The sequence below is a fragment of the Lithobates pipiens genome, unplaced genomic scaffold (genome assembly GCF_037356315.1).
Source record: "Lithobates pipiens isolate NorthernLeopardFrog02 unplaced genomic scaffold, aLitPip1_a1.2 Scaffold_37, whole genome shotgun sequence".
Taxonomy (NCBI): Eukaryota; Metazoa; Chordata; class Amphibia; order Anura; family Ranidae; genus Lithobates; species Lithobates pipiens.
Window position 1 is genome coordinate 2,754,159 of NW_027507825.1, and position 23,219 is coordinate 2,777,377.

Consider the following 23,219-nt stretch of genomic DNA (forward strand, 5'->3'; position numbering starts at 1 on the left):
ACCTTATTGCATTACTTGCTGGTGGCAAGTGGAAGACTGGTGGGGGCACGTGGCACACTGTATCTGCTGGAAGGCTGCTGGTGGCAAGTAGCACACTGTATCTGGTGACATGCTGCTGGTGGCAAGTGGCACACCGTACCTGGTGGAAGGCTGGTGAAGGCACGTGGCACACTGTATCTGGTGACATGCTGCTGGTGGCAAGTGGCACACTATCTGGTGACATGCTGCTGGTGGCAAGTGGCACTCTGTATCTGGTGACATGCTGGTGGCACACTGTATCTGGTGACAAGTGGCACACTATATTTGGCATGCTGCTTGTGGCAAGTGGCACACTGTAACTGGTGGAAGGCTGCTGTTGGCAAGTGGCACACTGTATCTGGTGGCAGGCTGCTTGTGGCAAGTGGCACACTGTATCTGGTGGCAGATTGCTGTTGGCAAGTGGCACACCATATCTGGTAGCAGGTGGCACACTGCATCTGGTGGCATGCTGCTGGTGGCAAGTGGCACACTGTATCTGGTGGCAGGATGCTGGTGGCAATTGGCACACTGTATCTCGTGGAAGGCTGCTGGTGGCAAGTGGCACACTGTATCTGGTGGCAGGCTGCTGGTGGCAAGTGGCACACTGTATCTGGTGGCAGGCTGCTGTTGGCAAGTGGCACACTGTATCTGGTGACAGGCTGCTTGTGGCAAGTGACACACTGTATCTGGTGGCATGCTGCTTGTGTCAAGTGACACACTGTATCTGGCATGCTGCTTGTGGCAAGTGGCACACTGTATCTGGTGGCAGACTGCTGTTGGCAAGTGGCACACCATATCTGGTGGCAGGGTGCTGGTGGCAAGTGGCACACTGTATCTGATGGCAAGTGGCACACTGTATCTGGCATTCTGCTTGTGGCACACTGCATCTGGTGACATGCTGCTTGTGGCAAGTGGCACGCTGTATCTGGCATGCTGCTTGTGGCAAGTGGCACATTTTATCTGGTGGCAGGCTGCTGTTGGCAAGTGGCACACTGTATCTGGTGACAGGCTGCTTGTGGCAAGTGGCACACTGTATCTGGTGGCATGCTGCTTGTGGCAAGTGGCACATTCTATCTGGTGGCAGGCTGCTGTTGGCAAGTGGCACACTGTATCTGGTGACAGGCTGCTTGTGTCAAGTGGCACACTGTATCTGGTGGCAGACTGATGTTGACAAGTGGCACACCTTATCTGCTGGCAGGCTGCTGGTGGCAAGTGGGACACCATATCTGCTGGCAGGCTGCTGGTGGCAAGTGGCACACTGTATCTGGTGGCATGCTGCGATTGTTAAGTGGCACACTGTATCTGGTGGCAGGCTGCGGGTGGCATCTGGCATGCTGCATCTGGTGGCAAGTGACAAGCTCAGGTTCCCACTGATTCTGCATCATGGTGAGTTGAACTATTTCACTATATATTACAATGTAGTAATAGAAATAATGGAATTTGATCATCCTGTAAATTTTCATGATTGCTTTATATATTTCATGTGTATCGCTTCATACTGTACCGAGATAGTCCGCCTGCCTTCCTTTTCTTGGTGAGTCTGGGATGGGGTCCAGAATCCCAAACCTTTATTTTAAGTAAATTTGGAAGATGTTATATAATTTTTACATATTTAACACTTTTCTGTGAGGCCACTCACCTCTCTTCCTGTTTTATTCCCCCCTCTCCGGTGTCCTGTGTCTCCTACCTCCCCTCCATTCCCTGTAATAGAAGAGGTATTATACCCCCCTCTCTCCGGTGTCCTGTGTCTCCTACCTCCCCTCCATTCTCTGTAATAGAAGAGGTATTATACCCCCTCTCTCCGGTGTCCTGTGTCTCCTACCTCCTCTCCATTCCCTGTAATAGAAGAGGTATTATACCCCCCTCTCCGGTGTCCTGTGTCTCCTACCTCCCCTCCATTCCCTGTAATAGAAGAGGTATTATACCCCCTCTCCGGTGTCCTGTGTCTCCTACCTCCCCTCCATTCCCTGTAATAGAAGAGGTATTATAACCCCTCTCTCCGGTGTCCTGTGTCTCCTACCTCCCCTCTATTTCCTGTAATAGAAGAGGTATTATACCCCCTCTCCGGTGTCCTGTGTCTCCTACCTCCCCTCCATTCCCTGTAATAGAAGAGGTATTATACCCCCTCTCCGGTGTCCTGTGTCTCCTACCTCCCCTCCATTCCCTGTAATAGAAGAGGTATTATAACCCCTCTCTCCGGTGTCCTGTGTCTCCTACCTCCCCTCTATTTCCTGTAATAGAAGAGGTATTATAACCCCTCTCTCCGGTGTCCTGTGTCTCCTACCTCCCCTCTATTCCCTGTAATAGAAGAGGTATTATACCCCCTCTCTCCGGTGTCCTGTGTCTCCTACCTCCCCTCCATTCTCTGTAATAGAAGAGGTATTATACCCCCTCTCTCCGGTGTCCTGTGTCTCCTACCTCCTCTCCATTCCCTGCAATAGAAGAGGTATTATACCCCCTCTCTCCGGTGTCCTGTGTCTCCTACCTCCCCTCTATTCCCTGTAATAGAAGAGGTATTATACCCCCTCTCTCCGGTGTCCTGTGTCTCCTACCTCCCCTCTATTTCCTGTAATAGAAGAGGTATTATACCCCCTCTCTCCGGTGTCCTGTGTTTCCTACCTCCCCTCCATTCCCTGTAATAGAAGATGTATTATACCCCCCTCTCCGGTGCCCTGTGTCTCCTACCTCCCCTCCATTCCCTGTAATAGAAGAGGTATTATACTCTCCTCTCCAGTGTCCTATGTCTCCTACCTCCCCTCCATTCCCTGTAATAGAAGAGGTATTATACCCCCCTCTCCGGTGTCCTGTGTCTCCTACCTCCCCTCCATTCCCTGTAATAGAAGAGGTATTATACCCTCCTCTCTTTTGTCCTGTGTCTCCTACCTCCCCACCATTGCCTGTAATAGAAGAGGTATTATACCCTCCTCTCCAGTGTCCTGTGTCTCCTACCTCCCCTCCATTCCCTGTAATAGAAGAGGTATTATACCCCCTCTCCGGTGTCCTGTGTCTCCTACCTTTTCTCCATTCCCTGTAATAGAAGAGGTATTATACCCTCCTCTCCGGTGTCCTGTGTCTCCTACCTCCCCTCCATTCCCTGTAATAGAAGAGGTATTATACCCCCTCTCCGGTGTCCTATGTCTCCTACCTCCCCTCCATTCCCTGTAATAGAAGAGGTATTATACCCCCTCTCCGGTGTCCTATGTCTCCTACCTCCCCTCCATTCCCTGTAATAGAAGAGGTATTATACCCTCCTCTCCGGTGTCCTGTGTCTCCTACCTTCCCTCTATTCCCTGTAATAGAAGAGGTATTATACCCTCCTCTCCGGTGTCCTGTGTCTCCTACATCCTCTCCATTCCCTGTAATAGAAGAGGTATTATACCACCCTCTCCGGTGTCCTGTGTCTCCTACCTCCCCTCCATTGCCTGTAATAGAAGAGGTATTATACCCCCCTCGGCGGTGTCCCTTGTCTCCTACCTCCCCTCCATTCTCTGTAATAGGACACCGGAGAGGGGGTATAATACCTCTTCTATTACAGGGAATGGAGGGGAGGTAGGAGACACAGGACACCGGAGAGGGGGTATAATACCTCTTCTGTGTCTCCTACCTCCCCTCCATTCCCTGTAATAGAAGAGGTATTATACCCCCCCTCTCCGGTGTCCTGTGTCTCCTACCTCCCCTCCATTCCCTGTAATAGAAGAGGTATTATACTCTCCTCTCCGGTGCACCGAATTATTTCGGTTTGAATGAGGCTCTTCGGGTCGCAGCTGTTCTGACTTTCTCTGTAATTTTATCGGAGATATGAGACCTCTCCTCCTCCTCCTTTCTGTATTCATTACATTTTTTGTGCCCACAGAGCTGATGATGATCCGGGATGAATTGAAGGGCCTCCGCAGTTTCCATTTATCTGTCTGCTTTACCAGAATAATGTAATAAATATATAAAGTGAATACTTCTGTCTCAGTTGTGGCTTCTCTAGGTAATGCTGGTGGAAGTGTTGAATCATACAGGGGGTCCGCCTCCAGTTATTTACTGGGCAATGCCATCCAAATCACTAAATACAAATATATAGGATCAGATACTTGGCTAAATGCATAGGATTGTGTTCCCCATCCCTTTCATTCAAAGCAAGGAGGGTGATACTAAACTGGGGACATCCACACATTGCTCTTCTGACCTGTAAGTCCATCTGAGTACTTCCTTCTCTAACCTATGAGCTTATATCTATGGTTGTCAACTTTTGTGATTATGGGGGGCTCCAGTGTGGTCCCAGACACCCCTAAAGGGGGACACACAACATTATATCATACAAGAGAAACTGTTACTTCCTGTACTATGTCTGCAGTCTCTAATTTAAAGTACGGGAGGCGGCCAGGGATGGCAGACGTGGTACGGGAGACGGCCAGGGATGGCAGACGTGGTACGGAAGACGGCCAGGGATGGCAGACGTGGTACGGGAGACGACCAGGGATGGCAGACGTGGTACGGGAGACGGCCAGGGATGGCAGACGTGGTACGGGAGACGGCCAGGGATGGCAGACGTGGTACGGGAGACGGCCAGGGATGGCAGACGTGGTACGGGAGACGGCCAGGGATGGCAGACGTGGTACGGGAGACGGCCAGGGATGGCAGACGTGGTACGGGAGACGGCCAGGGATGGCAGACGTGGTACGGGAGACTGTCAGCTAACCACCATGCTAACTGCAATGTTGCACCCCCCCCCCCCCATCTTGGTGTATGGTTGTCTGACTCTACAGCAAGCAAGAGGACTGCCGCTTTGCTGGTGAGCGCCTGTCTTTGGCCCATGGCACGCAGTGGCATAAGGAATGCAGAGAAAATTGTAAGGAAGTTGGGGAGGTGGGGGGTGTTGTGGGGGTCACCTGTCGTGGAAAGTTTCTGCTCTCCAGGGTGCTGAACTGAAGATAGGACGACTTCTTCAATCAGGTGGGCTGCCAAAGCCATGGCTCAGCAGTCCTCAATCAGGGATTGGTGGCCACATAGGGTTGGCTTATGGTGTACAGGAATCTCTTGCTATGTACTGTATGTGGCAAGGTCCCGGGCCTCCTTAGGGCCAACGGTGACCTCCAGAGTTAGGGAGAGCCGACATCATTCAATGTAAAGTGGGTTAGCGGGCATGGTGGGTGTAATGTAAGATGAACCTTGTTACCTCCTCCCATGGTCCCCTTCAGGTCTTCTCCAGAGCCTCTACCATCCTCTGGAACTCCCTGCCCCGGTATATCTGATCAGCCCCTATCCTGTCCACCTTTAGGAGATCCCTGAAAAACAAATTTATTCGGGGAAACCTATCCCCCACCAAACTGTCCCCAAGCCCCCCCCCCGCCCCATCAAATCATTTTCTGCAGCTACTACCTTTTGTACCCCCACCCCCTCCCTAGAATGTAAGCTCTACGAGCCGGACCCTCCTGTACCTTTTGTTTTGAACTGTACTGTAATTGTGTTGTCCCCCCTATACATTGTAAAGTACTGCGTAAACTGTTGGCGCTATATAAATCGTGTATAATAATAATGAACAGGTGGGCACCAGACACTGAATGCAAAGAGATTTATTGTCTGTTAAACAGAACTGTGGGGGAGAGGGTTAGGACTAGGACACCCTTAGGTAGAAGCAAAGATGACTATCAGACTCCGAGACTTCTATAGGTGGACAGCTATACAGGTGAAGGCCTCGAACCGGACATCACTCCTGTATAGGTAGGACTGCTGTCTCCTATGGCAACAATTACTATTTGTAACACAAGTTCTCCTTAGCCCCCACACTCACTGATAAGTTGGCAGTGACATGCAGAATTGATGGGCACTGATATGCAGCACTGATGGGTGGCTGTAATGGGCACTGACAGGTGGTACTGATGGGCAGGTACTGATTAGTTACTGATGGGCACTAATTGGCACTGTTGTGGGCTCTAATTGGCACTTTATTGGGCACTGGCAGGGGGTTATGATGGGGCACTGATTGGCAGCTTTTAATTACCTCTGATGGGGCTGTGGCGATAATCAATGTGCTGATTATGAGCACAGCCCCCCCCCCCCCCCCGCCAACTGGGTGATATAATGTTTGGGGATTCCAAGTTATTTTCTAGAAAAAAAAAAAAAAAAAGAAACTGATTTTAACTTGTAATTAACAAGTGTAGAAAAGAGGCTCGGTCCTGAAGTGGTTAACTAAGGTTTATTTTTGTAATTAAAGTTGTCATAATGACTCTGGAAAGACGGGTGGGGGTGGGGGGGGTTATAGATAAGGCATTCCTTGAAAATAAGCCCTAGTGTGTTTTTTGTAGCCGACATTAATAGAAGACCCGGTCTTATTGTCAGGGAAACCCGGTAGGACATGGCACAGAATACGGTTGGTGTACTCACACTACACTCGGTGGTGACACACAAACATGCTTATTTGTTGAAGGATCACAAAAAAACTAAAACATTGAATTCAAGGCAGCACCGTCCTTTCTGCTCGAGTGAGACAACATGGTAAGGTAGGAACCGGAGGGGTGAAGTCTCTACACTCAAGTTTCCAAGAAGCCAGGGATATGATTTAGGTTAAACAAAATACAAGAGGGCGCAAGCCAAGTGCAGCATGTCAATGTCTTATTATTATTATTATTAAAACCATTCCCATAGTGTTAGTGCCTGTAATTAACCAAAGGATGGGAGTTCACCGCTCCAGAGTAAATCACTTCTCCTGAACAGCCGTCTCCCCAATTACAGGGTGCTGGCTCTGTTTGCAACAGATATAGTGGGAAAAATAGAACGCTGGATAGCCGCACTCCAAAAAAAAAAAAAAAAGTTCACCTTTATTTAACAATTGAATATCAAAGCATCACTGCTGCTGACACGTTTCACACCAGATATGGGGCTTAGTCATATCTGGTATGAAACGCACCAGTGGCAGTGCAGTTAGTCTGTATTGACCCATGATACTTTGCTATTCAATTTTTTAATAAAAAAGGTGAACATTTTTGGAGTGCGGCTATCCAGCGTTCTATTTTGCCAATGAACCATAGTAGTCATCAGATGACAGTAATGAACAGAGCCGTCCAAAATGGAGAGTACTTGATGTGCCCATTATGAATGCTTCATCTAGAACAGCCATTCTCCACCAGGGTTTCTCCAGAGGTTGGTAGGGGTCCCTGGAGCTGTGGCTGATGAACCCCCTTTTTGATGGTGCCTACAGAGTTTAAGGTTCAGCATCACACCAAATATCTTTTTAGCCGTCTTTAAGAGTGGCAATCTGAGAATCACTTTAAGGGAGAGATGTTCTTAAGGGGCATTGTTCCCATTGACCCCCGATAAATTGGTTTTAGTAAGGGTTCTTCGAGACCTGAAATTTTTTTTGGGGTTCCTCCAGGGTTAAAAGGTTGAAATAGGCCGATCTAGAACTTCGTTAGGTAGAGCCCGCCAATTTTCAACCCCAACTGTGAAGAGCCCGCCGAGTGCCCCCCCCTCCACTGGGAAGAGCCCGCCGAGTGCCCCCCCCCCACTGTGAAGAGCCCGCCGAGTGCCCCCCCCCCACTGTGAAGAGCCCGCCGAGTGCCCCCCCCTCACTGTGAAGAGCCCGCCGAGTGCCCCCCCCCTCACTGTGAAGAGCCCGCCGAGTGCCCCCCCCCTCACTGTGAAGAGCCCGCCGAGTGCCCCCCTCACTGTGAAGAGCCCGCCGAGTGCCCCCCCCACTGTGAAGAGCCCGCCGAGTGCCCCCCCTCACTGTGAAGAGCCCGCCGAGTGCCCCCCTCACTGTGAAGAGCCCGCCGAGTGCCCCCCTCACTGTGAAGAGCCCGCCGAGTGCCCCCCTCACTGTGAAGAGCCCGCCGAGTGCCCCCCTCACTGTGAAGAGCCCGCCGAGTGCCCCCCTCACTGTGAAGAGCCCGCCGAGTGCCCCCCTCACTGTGAAGAGCCCGCCGAGTGCCCCCCCACTGTGAAGAGCCCGCCGAGTGCCCCCCCCACTGTGATTACACTTTGTTATATAAAGTATGTTGTGTTTTGTTAGTTACCATCAGCTGTACATACATAAGAAACGAGCCACACAAAATAACGTACTGAATATTTATTAGGATAAAATGGACATCACAGATTACTACAAAAACATTTAAAGCGGCAGACTTTTTGTAGACTTGACTTATTTTTGCAGCGCAGTGTACATGACATCAATGGCTCCATACACAGATAAGACGATGTGTCAGATGTCGCCTTTCACCGAAAAAAACGATTCGTTCTAAACCACAAACTGCATCCTTTTCACCGTCCCAATGTGAACCTACCGAATCCTTCCTCCGTATAACGACTCACCTCCCCCGACTCTCTCTATAAACACTTCATCTTATTCCTTCCGCTTCTCACATCCCTTCCCCCACCTGACATAAAAAAACAAACTTTCTTCTCTTTCTTGTATGAAAAACATAAAATCCGAGGAAACGGAGACACGAGGGCCGCCATCTACTCTGTGCTCAGGATGGCCACGCCACGCTCATAGAAGCTGTGAGGGTCTTCCTTCGTGGCGATTTCAAAGTCAACCGTGAAGATCAAATCGGCCCGATTGAAGTTCAGATAAACCGGAAGAGTGACCTAAAAAGAAGAGAAGAGAGAAGGTTGTGAGCTGAAGATCTGAATGTGCCGATTGCCCCTTCCACACACGGGGGGAATTGGGGGGCGGTTCTGTTGGCGTCGGCCCGCTCAGCAGGGAATCTGTCCACTGATCCCATGGATGGTTGGTCCATCTCCATTTAATGCAGAGCAGACAGCCGACTCTCCTCTATGGGCGGCCCAATGTAAATGGACAGCCTCGTCTGTGTACACCGGACTGCCATCCGATCGATGGATGGGAATGGACCCCCCCCCCCCCCCAAATCTGTGTTTTTACCAACTAGGTCACTAGGATGTTGGGGGGTGTAAATGAACACATATCCATAAAGAAGGATGGAGGGTCTAATTGGGTCCACCTGAAAACCCCGACCCGTCTACTAGTGTGAAAGCCCCCCTTAATCTACAGGAAAGAAGAAGAAGGAAGGAGGAAGGAAGAAAGAAAGGAAAAAGAAGAAGAAAGAAAGAAAGAAAGGAAAAAGAAGAAGAAAGAAAGAAAGAAAGGAAAAAGAAGAAGAAAGAAAGAAAGAAAGGAAAAAGAAGAAGAAAGAAAGAAAGAAAGAAAAAAAAGAAGAAGAAAGAAAGAAAGAAAGAAAGAAAGAAAGAAAGAAAGGAAAAAGAAGAAGAAAGAAAGAAAGGAAAAAGAAGAAGAAAGAAAGAAAGAAAGGAAAAAGAAGAAGAAAGAAAGAAAGGAAAAAGAAGAAGAAAGAAAGAAAGAAAGAAAGGAAAAAGAAGAAGAAAGAAAGAAAGAAAGGAAAAAGAAGAAGAAAGAAAGAAAGAAAGGAAAAAGAAGAAGAAAGAAAGAAAGAAAGAAAGAAAGAAAGAAAGAAAGAAAGAAAGAAAGAAAGGAAAAAGAAGAAGAAAGAAAGAAAGGAAAAAGAAGAAGAAAGAAAGAAAGGAAAAAGAAGAAGAAAGGAAAAAAGAAGAAGAAAGGAAAAAGAAGAAGAAAGAAAGAAAGAAAGAAAGGAAAAAGAAGAAGAAAGAAAGAAAGGAAAAAGAAGAAGAAAAAGAAAGGAAAAAAAAGAAGAAGAAAAAGAAAGGAAAAAGAAGAAGAAAGAAAGAAAGGAAAAAGAAGAAAGAAAGAAAGAAAGAAAGAAGAAAGAAAGGAAGGAAGAAGAAGAAAGAAAGGAAGGAAGAAGAAGAAAGAAAGGAAGGAAGAAGAAGAAAGAAAGGAAGGAAGAAGAAGAAAGAAAGGAAGGAAGAAGAAGAAAGAAAGGAAGAAAGAAAGAAAGAAAGAAAGAAAGAAAGAAAGAAAGAAAGAAAGAAAGAAAGAAAGAAAGAAAGAAAGGAAGAAAGGAAGAAAGAAAGAAAGAAAAAGAAGGAGAAAGGAAGGAAGAAGGAAGGAAGAAGAAAGGAAGAAGAAAGGAAGTCTATTGGCTTTACCCGTCTCCATGTCGGAGGTCTACTCACCACATTGGCCTTCTTCTCAGCGTTGGTCTGTCTGGACCAGCGCAGTTGTGTAAGAGCCAGCGCTGTAGAGATGGCATTGGAAAGGGACAGCTTGTTGTTGGTACAGGTTGCTCCTTGAAGTTTGAGACCTAAAATGTGATTGGATATGAGAAATGAGCAAAGCCATCCATTGGTCTTAACCATGCCACAAAAAAACAAAAAACGGAGGAACTAAACTCCCTGCACCATTATAATGTCAGAATAAACTGGTAGAAGGGGCGAGTACCATGGTAACCAAGCAGATAATGGGGGAGGGGAGGGATCTCTGCCTGTCCCCGAATCTCAGACAGGCAGACACAACCCCCCCCCCCCGCTCCCCCATTACTATCCCTTGTATCCGTTTTATGTGGGTTTTGTACAGAAGGGGTCTATTCTCACAGTGGATAAGGCCGCGGTCACACTTTGCACATCCCTGCAGCAGAACGTAATTAGCGGAACCTCCTACAACTTGTAGTTCTGCAACAGCTGGAGGTCCGCTAATTGCATATCCCTGTCCTACTGGGATGGTGAGCACCTTGTTAAAGGCCCAAAATGATAATTGGTGCAAAACTTTCTATAGTTTCCCCGGATGTGACTTTGGTTTGTCAATTCTGACCAATCAAAATACTTAAAAAACGGGGAGGTAACCCCCCCCCCCAAAAAAAAAAAAAAAAAAAAACACACCCCAACTGCTACTGCAGTTGAACCCGAATACAGAATATCAATTCTGACCGTGTGCTGGAAGCCTTCCATCTCATCACTCATGTCACATGGCAGGAAAATAGCATAGGGCAGGGATATGCAATTAGCGGACCTCCAGCTGTTGCAAAACTACAACTCCCATCATGCCTCTGCCCGGTGTCATGTTTGTGGCTGTCAGGGTCTCGCTATGCCTCATGGGACTTTTAGTTCTGCAACAGCTGGAGGTCCGCTAATTGCATATCCCTGGCATAGGGGGCACTTTGGCTACAGCACTTTACTGCAGAAACTTTGGGGTTACATTTTGGGCCAAGTCTTGATAATATGATAAGAATGCCACTGGTGGTAAGATTTTACCCATCTTCTCAGCAGAAGCCAAAAAAAACAGACTACATAGTCTTCTCCCTCTGGAGACAGACCACTTCCTTAGTCTAGTCCGGAGGTCTCCAAACTGCGGCCCTTTGTTTTTATCTGGCCCTTGGGGCACCATTTCTCCTCACCGACACCAATGATGGGGCACTATTCCTCCCCACTGACAGGGCACCATTCCCCCCCACTGACACCAATGATGGGGCACCATTTCCCCCCCCCCCACTGACACCAATGATGGGGCACCATTTCTCCCCACTGACACCAATGATGGGGCACCATTTCTCCCCACTGACACCAATGATGGGGCACCATTCCCCCCCCCCCCACTGACACCAATGATGGGGCACCATTCCCCCCCACTGACACCAATGATGGGGCACCATTCCCCCCCCCCACTGACACCAATGATGGGGCACCATTCCCCCCCCCACTGACACCAATGATGGGGCACCATTCCCCCCCCCCACTGACACCAATGATGGGGCACTATTCCTCCCACTGACACCAATGATGGGGCACTATTCCTCCCACTGACACCAATGATGGGGCACTATTCCTCCCACTGACACCAATGATGGGGCACTATTCCTCCCACTGACACCAATGATGGGGCACTATTCCTCCCACTGACACCAATGATGGGGCACTATTCCTCCCACTGACACTGATGGGGCACTATTCCTCCCACTGACACCAATGATGGGGCACTATTCCTCCCACTGACACCAATTATGGGACACTATTCCCTCCACTGACACCAATGATGAGGCACAATTCTTTCCATTGACACCAATGATGGCTTTTTTTACCCACCGACTTTGAGACCCTTCTTAGTGTTGTGCGCCCCCCCCAAGTCCGAAGCACAGTAAACTGGCCCTTTGTTTAGATCGGGGGTCTCCAAACTTTCTAGTCTATAGACCTCCATTCAAGCTGGACTTCCCCCCCCTTTGTCTCACCTGCAAGACCTGCCATGGAAAGTCTGCTGAAGCCTCAGACAAGCCTTTTGCCCCCACTTTCTGGAGTACAATATTAGGTGACGCATGCCTGTGCAATCTCTCTCATGTAAGTTGGACATACCTGTCACTCCGAAGCTGTAAGCATCCATCACGGCATTCTGGGTAGTGGTCACGCTGACTTCCAGGCAGAGCTCTTCCAGGGACCAGCTGTTGGCCTGGGCCACGTATTGCCTGGTGGCGGTGATGTAGGCTTCAGGGACAAACAGACCCCCCAGCCACACGTGGAGGTTCTGTGGACAGAAAATAGACCAGCAGCTGAAATCAAAGTAGAACTAAATCCAAAGCGTGAAACATTACAAAAGCAGTCACAGCAGACATTTGTAAACAGGAATCAGCGGCATCACCGGAGAGATACCACAGAGTTATGTCAAGTCCGTCCATTGAACAGCTTGTTGGCGAGGACATTGAATGCGATGAGATTTACAATCCTCTACAAGTAGATCGATATACAGGGGGACCCTTGACTTGCCTTCAATTCCTTGGCTCCGCTGGCAGCAGCTGCCTGAGAAATGTTCTGAAGCTGTTTAATGCGGTCACTGAAATCCGCCACCCACTGAATGACCGTCAGCCCAACCGGGACGGTAAAACGAGACCAACTTCGAGGCAAGATGCCTGCAGGAAAAAAGAAAGACAAATACATTTTAAATGTTTCCGTATGCTTCGGGAACCTTCCTCTGATGGGGCTCTAACCAGCAGTGCCGATTGAGAGAAAAATTTCTAACAGGCTGGCTTGTAGAGAATCAGGCTGAGATGCTATGTGGGTCTATTGACGTACACAGCTCTGCTCAGGAGACGAATGCCTCTCTAGCAGCCAGCTGGCAAAGGGGGCATTCACAGAAGAGAGCAGGGGGGGGGGCCATAAGAGGAGGCAAGACCTCTCTGTCCAAGGGGGACACCAGAAGATGAGGTCAGACCTCTCTGTCCAAGGGGGACCCCAGAAGATGAGGTCAGACCTCTCTGTCCAAGGGGGACCCCAGAAGATGAGGCCAGACCTCTCTGTCCAAGGGGGACCCCAGAAGATGAGGCAAGACCTCTCTGTCCAAGGGGGGACCCCAGAAGATGAGGCAAGACCTCTCTGTCCAAGGGGGGACCCCAGAAGATGAGGCAAGACCTCTCTGTCCAAGGGGGGACCCCAGAAGATGAGGCAAGACCTCTGTCCAAGGGGGGACCCCAGAAGATGAGGCAAGACCTCTCTGTCCAAGGGGGGACCCCAGAAGATGAGGCAAGACCTCTCTGTCCAAGGGGGGACCCCAGAAGATGAGGCAAGACCTCTCTGTGCAAGGGGGACCCCAGAAGATGAGGCAAGACCTCTGTCCAAGGGGGACCCCAGAAGATGAGGCAAGACCTCTCTGTCCAAGGGGGACCCCAGAAGATGAGGTCAGACCTCTCTGTCCAAGTGGGACCCCAGAAGATGAAGTAAGACCTCACTGTGTAAAACCAGAGTCTGTTCTGGCCACTTACCTTTCACCAGGTCATTGATCAGGGTGCGCAGGTAGTTCGTCTGCTTCTTCTTTCCTTCACAGACCTGAACAACGTCGGTGAGATCCTGGCGCACATCCTGCAGTAACTTGGCGCCCATCTTCACTTCTCGTTCAAAGAACCTGAACAGAGGATCCTGAAAGGAGAATAAAAGTCAACATTTCAAGTAAAAATCACAACATCATCATCACAGGACTTCTGAGAAGATCCGACGTGTACAATAATCATAAAACTATCTGATGGCCTTTATATCTGGTCATAGGAACATTTTCAGGGTTCATCTTCTGTTCGTAGATCCTCAGATTAGAAAGTTTTATTCTGCAACAAAGAAAATACAGAGTTGCAGGGGATGGGATTTTATAGGTGCAATTAGAACAAGGACATACCAAAGTGAATAAAAAAAAAACTATTTATTAAAGTTACAAGGGTACACAAAAACATTATTATACAAGACATGAACAGCTTTATGGTCATTCAAGACGTGTTTGTAGCCCCTATAGTTAATCCTACATGTTTCGCCGTATGGCTTCCTCAGGGACAAAACGTGGTTTTGTAGCTACTTTATGAAAGAAGAAAAAGTGAATTGCAAACAATATATGTAATGTTATATCAATAAATACCAACATTATACATAACTTATACATTTAGTACATGAATGCCTCTTATCCATTGGCAAGAGTTCCCTATGACTCCATTTAGGGAACTCTTGCCATTGGATAGGATGTATTCAATTTATTGTAGAAGTTCTGTATAGTGTTGGTATTTACTGATATTTCATTACATATATTGTTTGCAATTCGCTTTCTGTTTTTTCATATAGTAGCCACAAAACCATGTTTGTCCCTGAGGAAGCAATCCTACATGTTTCGTTGTATGTCTTCCTCAGGGACAAACATGGTTTTGTGGCTACTATATGAAAGAACAGAAAGCGAATTACAAACAATATATGTAATGAAATATCAGTAAACAACACTACACAAATTATACAATAAATTGATTACATCTTATCCAATGGCAAGGGAGTCCCCGAGAAGGGAGTCCCCAAGAAGGGAGTCAGAGCAGTGTTTCTCAACTCCAGTCCTTAAGGCGCCCCAACAGGTCATGTTTTCAGGATTTCTCTCAGATGAAACAGCTGTGGTAATTACTAAAGCAGTGTAACTGGTCCAATCACCTGTGCAAAATAATGGAAAGCCTGAAAACATGACCCGTTGGGGTGCCTTGAGGACTGGAGTTGAGGAATGGAGCCTCAGAGAATGGACCTGAAGCATTCATGTATTACATTTATTGTAAAAGTTCTGTATAGTGTTGGTATTTATTGATATAACATTACATATATTGTTTGCAATTCAATTTCTGTTCATTCATATAGTAGCCACAAAACCTCATTTGTCCCTGAGGAAGCCATACAGCGAAACATGTAGGATTAAGACGTGGGAACAGCTATAGGAGCTACAATAACACGCCTTGAATAACCATAAAGCCGTTCATGTATTGTTTTTATGTACCCTTGTAACTTTAATAAATTGCGATTTTATTCACTTTGGTATGTCCTTGTACTAAAAGCACCTATGAAGTCCCAACCCCCGAAACACTGTATTTTCTATACCTTTTATGGGGACTTGGTGCTGTAACACAATATATGTTTAAATTCTGGAGTTGACCACTTAAAGTGGTTGTAAACCCTTACAAACCACTTTGACCTACAGGTAAGCCTAGATTAAGGCTTACCTGTAGGTCCAAGAAATATCTCCTAAACCTATACGGTTTAGGAGATATTTGCCTGAAGACAGGCACCGCTGTCTAGGGTGCATGCGCCGTAGACAGCGGCGCGCAGGCGCACTGAGCGCGGCATTTCCAACAACGGAGCTGCCGCGCGCGTCGGCTCCCGTGCGCATGCGCGGGAGTGACGTCATCGAAGCTCCGCCGAATGACAGCGGCGGAGCTGCGAGACCCCACCGAAAAGATGGATGCACCGGACTACAGGGGACAGCGGTGACATCGCTGGCTCCTGTGTCAGGTAAGTGACACATAATGGGCTAGGATGCGATGCATAGTAGTCCATTATGCTTTGCCTTTGCAGGGAATGAAAGAGGAAGTAAACCCATCAGGGTTTACTTCCTCTAACTACATATAGATTTTATTGTGCAGTAGAGACACCAAAGAGCTGAGCAGAACCCTTTCCCTATAAAATATACCGGTATCTGCCGGCACCCGTTTCCAGAACCCCAAGAGTTCTGGGCATTCAGATTTGCAAAAAAAACACAAACTACAAGAATAAAAGTCAAGGCCTCGCCTTCCCACGATGCACTAGTGACTACCAAGCCTAATCAGTTTAAAAGTCTATCCACAGCTTGCCAGACACCAGGATTCCAGCTTGACCCACCAAGACTATTCTTGTTACGGGAGAAGAAGTAGGACTCCATGGTGGGACAGGCAAAGAATGGAAAAAATAAATAAATGGGATTGGTGTACACAATGTAAAATTATTTTCCGAGTTCATTACAGTGCAGAGTAGACATGAGCACTGCCGAAAAATCCTTTTGTTCCATTCCTTTTAATCAGAATTTGTAAATTCGTAAGCCCGAAAATAAAGAAAATCCGAAAACTTGAAAGAATAAACTATTACAGGCATTGGAATTTCCTTTCAAATTTGGCTGTTAGTGAACGTAACAAATACAAAGTTACAAATTATCTGAAATAACGAATGCCATATCTAAACAAATGGAACAGAACAAATTAATAATAAACGTTATTATTGTTGTTTTTATTAATTTGTTACGTTCCATTCGTTTAGATGCGGCATTCATTATTTCGGATGATTTGCAACTTCAGATAAATTTGCATTCGTTATGTTCACGAACAGCCACATTTGAAAGGAAATTCCAATGCCTAGAATAGTTATTCTTTCAGATTTTCTTTATTTTTGGGTTTACGATTTTACAAAATCCGATCACAACAAATGACCTAAAAAAAAAAAAAATAAAAAAAAAAATAAAAATAAAAAAATTTAACGTCAGCAGCTACAAATACTGCAGCTGCTGACTTAATAAAATCGGACACTTACCTGTCCCAGGGTCCAGCGATGCGGGGGAACAAAGCACCGCTCATCTCCCCCTCCTCTCTGCGGCGCTGGCAGTCACTGTGGGCACCCAGCTGTGGCTTCACAGCCGGGCATGCAAAGCGCATGCTCAAGCCGCACAGCACGACCGGGCAATCATCTGGGACCCGTGGCATGTCCCAGAGATGATTGCCGAGAGGGAGGGGATGAGGTGATCTCCCTTCCGGTGCCACGGTATGCCAAGAGGAAGTGGGAGCTGAGACCCTCGAAAAAAAAAAAAAAAAAAAAGTATTAGCCTCCGCCCCCCCCCAAAAATAAAATTGCATACCAAACGTGGCATGTCAGGGGGTCACCTTCCCTTAAAGCGGAAGTTCCATTTTTGGGTGGAACTCCGCTTTAAAAATTATAAAGAATAAAAAGACTCGGGTGGTGCAGAATATCGGAGAGGAAGACCCAGGTGCAGCCAGGACTTACTTTCCTGACCGGTGTACTTGCCAAAAAATAAATAAAATAAGTTGGAGACTTGTGCAAGGCGGACCTGTCACCATACCACCACCATCAGCTCCAGGACCCTCAGATGGAAATTGACATTTTTCAGTCACAGAGCAGCTTACCGGGTCCCAGGACAGCAATGGTACAAAAAAAAAAAAAACACCTGGAAGTGTGATATCAGCAACTTCCACCCGAGGCTTCTCACACCTGGCAGCACCACCATGGACTTCCTCTGAAGGGCACAACACTTTTTTTTTGTCAACCAACCTTTATGTTCTCCACGGTACGTTTGAGGTGGTTGAGGGACTGCGGAATGACGTGGAGCCAGTTGCAGGCGGTGGAGTGCAAGGTCCTCATCCAGGCCGGGCGCCCGTCAGACGTGGAGTCCTTCCTCTGCTTCTTTTCCGTCTCCGCATACGCCAAGTCATCCTCATCCTCCAGCATTTGCATTTTCAGCATTTTACTGATCATATCAATGCCTGAACCACAGAAGGGGAGAAAAACAAAAACATGCCGGCCAAAGTAAAGCAAAAACTAAAAACTGAATCTGGAAAAAATAAAGAAAAAAAACAAATAAAAGCAAAACAGAAAGAACGAGGCCCGAGGACGTTACATCCAAATGTGTCTGGGGGGGGGGCAATCAACCGGTTCGCTTTCTGAAGGGTGTAATCTATAATCCTCAGTATTCTTCAAATGCATAATCCCAGCCAAAACTTTGTTCTGATACGGCAGGGTAAGGGGTTAGGACCTCTGTTTTTTTACTGTTCTGTTTCCACACTGGGGATAGTCGCCCTCACTTCCTGTACTGATGACCTCAAACACTCAGACAGGAAGTTAGAGAAATCCTTCAAGTATCTGACAGAAGGTTAAATTCACCATTGGAACCTTGGGGGGTGTTCCCAATGCTGCAGCCGTGGCCCGATTCCCCCCCTTTCTCTGTGGCAGAAGTACGGGGAGAAGTTCCCCATACTGGCTGTCACGCCTTGAATTCAGCGCGCCCGCGCAGGGCTCCGCCCACACACAGCCGTGCCATTTATTCTGTAAATGAACTACAAGCTCCAACGTCCTTTGTGGCTGTCGGCTTGGAGTTCTCAATGAACCACCATGGGGCTGAGGAGGGTTCCGGTAGTTCATTGTGTATCTGGACGGGCACACATACACGGGCAGATCTGAAGGCAACCCGCTGAACGCTGGTGCAATGCTTTACAGGCTCAAAAAAAAAAAAAAAAAAGAAGAATGCAAAATCTTTTTACCTGCAAAAAAAAAATTTGCATAAATTATTTTTTTTCTAAAAAGTGAACTTCTCCTTTAAAGTGGGTTAAAGGAACCGGAATCCCTGGAGTTTTATTGATTATTAATCTGTATTCTCTAATGGTATGAAGATTGTAACTAATGTCGGCGTTTATTTTGTAAAGCATGGCGCACTAAACTGTTGGTACTACACAATATAAATCTTGAATATTAAAATATAAATCCTGAATATAAACCCTGAATATTCAAATATAAACCCTGAATATTAAAATATAAACCCTGAATATAAATCCTTAATATAAATCCTGAATATAAAAATATAAATCCTGAATATAAAAATATAAATCCTGAATATTAGAATATAAATCCTGAATATTAGAATATAAATCCTGAATATTAGAATATAAATCCTGAATATAAATCCTGAATATTAAAATACTACTACAGAACCGCAATATTCCAAAGGCAGATCGTTTACAGAATCCTACATATTTCCATTGGCTGTACTTAAAAGCTAAGGGCACATTCTATGCCAACTCACGTCAATACACCATTATTCTGTGATCTTCACATCTACAATCCGTATTCCCGCAAGCCCTGATGAAGGTGAAGTACAGCCCCGAAACGCGTAGGCTTTTTTCGCAAACAATTTGCCTTTGGAATAGGTGTGATGTAAGGTGTTGGTATTCATTTGGCCATATGGTGTATAAATCCTCTATAGGGCCTCAATATTAAAAGATCACCCTTACAAAAAATAAAATAAATGCACATTTGCAGGGAAAAAAAAAACGCATTTTATTTTGTTAGGGACCTGTAAAGCATTCCATCCACAATCAGCAGACAGTGGGTGTAATGCCATGGTCCTACAGACTGTCTGTGGTAGTTATTTTATCTTCCTGTCAGTGTAACTGTCTGTATTGGAGGTTCAGGCAGACAGATACAGAAACGCTCAACAGCACAGTACTACAAGCAGGCGGCCACAAAGGCTGCTGGACCTTGTAGTTCTCGCCTTTAGAGGACATGGTGAATGGATGACGCAGTCGTATGGCGGAGCTCCGCATGACCTGCAGATTTTTTTCAGATTGTGACAGCTAGCGGGGGGGCGGGGGGGATTTCCCCTCTCTAGCTGTCAAAACAGAATCGTGAGCCAGTACATAAGTGCTCCAATTCTTTACACTATTGAGACTACATGTTCAGATTCCCACAAAGGCCCAAATGTAATATTCTCATCAATATGATCTTTATTGGGCTATAAGGAATGACAGCATTTAGTTCCTCAGACCAGTAGTGTAGATGTTCCATTAGTAAAACAATACAAGGATCCGAGGGGGAGCACAAGCCGAGGACCCTCAGATGGAGGTCTGTCACCATCGGACTCTGAGGCCATGGGGGCCACCGGTATAAACTCTAAGATTGCGGTGGCTGCGGTTGTTTTCTACTTCCACGTACGGCATTTTAGAGAAGGGGATTCTGCAGGTCTACCAAAAATGATGGGCGACAGCAAAAACAGAAAGACAAACAAAAATCACATGACAAAGGATTATGTTCTCGCAGTAGGGAAAGAGAAGGAGGAGGAGTTAGAGGACCAGCAGAGGAGTCAGAGAAATGCCAGGAAAATACAAGACTGTTGAAGGATGAGAACAGAGGTGACACCACCGCTAATGTGTGGTCCAGAGGAGACGGAAAGTGGTCACCGCTTCAACCACACATTACAGCGGCGCAATCATGAGACACACGGGAGCTACAGAAGAATCTAAGAAGCACGCAACAAGACATTAGTAAACCCGCAACAGGATGGATGAAAGGAAAGCTGAAAAAAATAAATAAAATAAAAAAACACACCACATGGAAGGTGGGTTAAAGAGGAGGGCCGTTAAAAAAAAAAAAAATAAAATTAAAAAAGTCAGCAGCTGCAAACACTGCAGCTGCTGACTTAATAAGCCAACTTACTTGTCCAGGGCGCCCACGATGTCGGCCGCCTGAGGCCGACCCATCCCTCGGCTCCGCCATTCTTTCTAAGGGAAACAGGCAGTGGAGCCTTGCGGCTTCACTGCCCGTTTCCTACTGCGCATGTGCGAGTCGCGCAGCGCTTTGTTAATGGAACGCGACGAGGCGAAAAGAAAGATCTCCGCGGAGGAGGAAGAGGTAGAATAGGATTATGTGCCTAGCAACAGGCATTTCTGGTAAGTAAAAAAAAATTTTTTTTATCTTTTTTTTTTTTTTTTAGATTTTTTTTTTTTTTTTCAGGATGGCCCTCCACTTTAAGCAGCCCATAGATTTAAAACAAAAAAAACACAACCCTGGACTATTCACTCATCCTCAAACTAGATGGATGGTGGAAACCTCCTCGCTGAGCTAAAAGTATTCCGAGAGCAAGGACACACCCTCCCTCCCGGTATCCTGGCAACAGGGACGCTTCCCAATGCCGCCGTCAGGTATCCTGGCAGCAGGGAGACTTCCGTCAGAATACGCAAAGCAGGCTATACTATTATTGCCGATTGAGCAGGTGAAAATCTGACAGAGGATGGGATTGACGGATGAGGTTTGATCCATGCAGGGACAGAAGGGTTGTCCAGTCTACCAATCGACTTCTGTACAACCCTTCTGTCCCTGCATGGATCAAACCTCATCCGGTCCCTGCTGAACTGGGCAAAATTTGATCCACGTATGGCTGGCTTTAGGCGCGTATAGTAGAACAATTAGAAGACACAATCGTGGAGATGTTGAGATGTTGGCTGGACACAGGGAAGACCCGGTCATGTACGTGTGTGTGTGTGTGTGTGTGTGTGTGTGTGTGTGTGTGTGCGCACGGTACTTTACCCTGAGTGGTGAGGAGGACCCTCTCTGCGTTGTTTGGTAATCCTAGCCAGGATGGGGTCTGCGTGTCGGGCAGCAATTCAACCCACTGCACAAACTCGTCACGTCTAAAAGAAAAAAAAAAAAAAAAACGCACATTATATGTTAAAGAAAAGAAAATAACACATTCAGTACGTCTCCAATACACATCCCCCGATATTTTACCTATAAAATTCCATGTTTTAGACATTTCGATTTACATTTAGGATGTACAAGGCTTGTAACACACCATTCCGCCCGCACAGACACTTGTCATTCAGGTTTGGGATGGTTCACATTAAACACGTCCCGTCTGCCACCGCAGACTGTCCAGAGTGCCAGGACAAACCTCTCCCTCCGTAGCCCTGCGGCACTTCCTCCAGTCTTATAACTGCAGGTCTGCACAGCTGGTGGAAACACCTTTAAAAGCTCATGCAATGTCTATGCAAAATGCACTCAGTTAAAAAAAATATATAAAAAAATGGCAAACTCACATTAATCATGAGATCAATGTTGCTACATTTACTATTTTTATTTTATTTATTTTTGGTTAAGCTGTATGAAGCCTTTAAACTACAAGTAAAATAAAATCCCGCCAGACATCCATTAAGCTCATCGCTTCCTGTCGGTCATCTATGATGCTTCTGCAGCACAGAACTCCCAAGCAATGTTGTCAGGCTTTAAATGAATTCTCCACTGAATGCCACCTATAAACCCCCCCCCCGTGCGTTCTTTGTAAAATTAAAAAAAAACCCTGTTGCTGCCTTGACTCCCAAGATCCTGCCAACACAATATACTGTATATGTCAGGGATAAGCAATTAGCGGACCTCCAGCTGTTGCAAAACTACAAGGCCCATCATGCCTCCGCCTCTCGGTGTCATGCTTGTGGCTGTCAGAGTCTTGCTGTGCATCATGGGACTTGTAGTTCTGCAACAGCTGGAGGTCCGCTAATTGCATATTCCTGGTATATGTAATGAAAGGGCTCTTCGGAGATGTAGTTCTGGTGAGGCCTCCACATCAATGGGAACTGAGCTCCAAGCACTTTTTGTAAGGCTGGAATGACAATCACAGCAGGAGATAAAAGCCATCTCTCTGTACAGGAGACGAGTGTTAATAACGGGACATGATCCTGGGGCGGGAATAATCCCCCATAGAACTCTTTGACTTGCCAGTCCGAACTGTCAGGCTACACCATCAGGATAGAAATATTCATCTCAGCTGACAAATATCTATCATGCGAAGTCAAAAGTATCAGCCGATGCCGGCAGTCTGCCGTTATCTACGGGGCTCCAATTTATGTCATAAAAGAAAAGATTCGGAGCTTCTCTACAATCAGCTCCACATTTATGAAATTAGAAAGAAATGTACAAAAAAAAACACACAAGAATCTGCACAAAATTACCTGATACCATCCGGCATCTGGATGTCCTTGTGCCCATCGATTTTAGAGGCAAGTTTGAAGTCGCCATCAAAGCTGGAGGTGGTGAAGAGCCTCTCCAAGAAGGTATTGAGCAGCCGCTGATCGAATTCGTTGTCGATTCGGCCTCCATAAATAGACTGCGCCATCAGGGTCTTCAGGGCAGACCACGGGATCTTATCGGGTGAAATGTTCTGGCGGCCCTGGAACAGGATCCAGATGGGAGGTAAAGTGTTTGATGCTTAACGCCAAAAGGAGTCCATTTATCAAGCAGTGAATGTGACTTTCACTGAACATTCTCTGGTGGTGAATCCATTAAAAACACATGGACCTAAAAAGATTCCTCTGCAGCCAAGGTCTGCGGAATCGTTAGAAGTTCTGCTTTATAAACAGACACATTTTTTTTTAGGGGGTCAGACCTTCAGCGTCCCATAAAAACGATCGGGTGGACACCGGGGAGAACTGACCATTCAGGCACTGCCCGAGTGCCCCATGCCACTAAGGGGCCCCACCAGCCCCAATAAAACCAGGGGAAGTATGTAAAAATCTTTTTTTTTTTTAAATCCC

The 23,219-nt window shown here is 46.7% G+C and overlaps 1 protein-coding gene across 1 annotated transcript in view; it reads right to left on the minus strand.

The window, feature by feature from the left end:
* Window positions 1-8,056: 8,056 nt before the first annotated feature.
* The window catches only part of DYNC1H1 (dynein cytoplasmic 1 heavy chain 1), a gene marked incomplete at its 5' end in the record, with an annotated part of 100,148 nt that continues 84,985 nt past the window's right edge, over window positions 8,057-23,219 (minus strand). Inside the window, 8 exon segments of the mRNA XM_077466658.1 lie at window positions 8,057-8,589; window positions 10,015-10,142; window positions 12,181-12,349; window positions 12,589-12,731; window positions 13,581-13,734; window positions 17,416-17,627; window positions 21,220-21,323; window positions 22,638-22,855. Coding sequence (XP_077322784.1) covers window positions 8,461-8,589; window positions 10,015-10,142; window positions 12,181-12,349; window positions 12,589-12,731; window positions 13,581-13,734; window positions 17,416-17,627; window positions 21,220-21,323; window positions 22,638-22,855 — 1,257 coding nt within the window.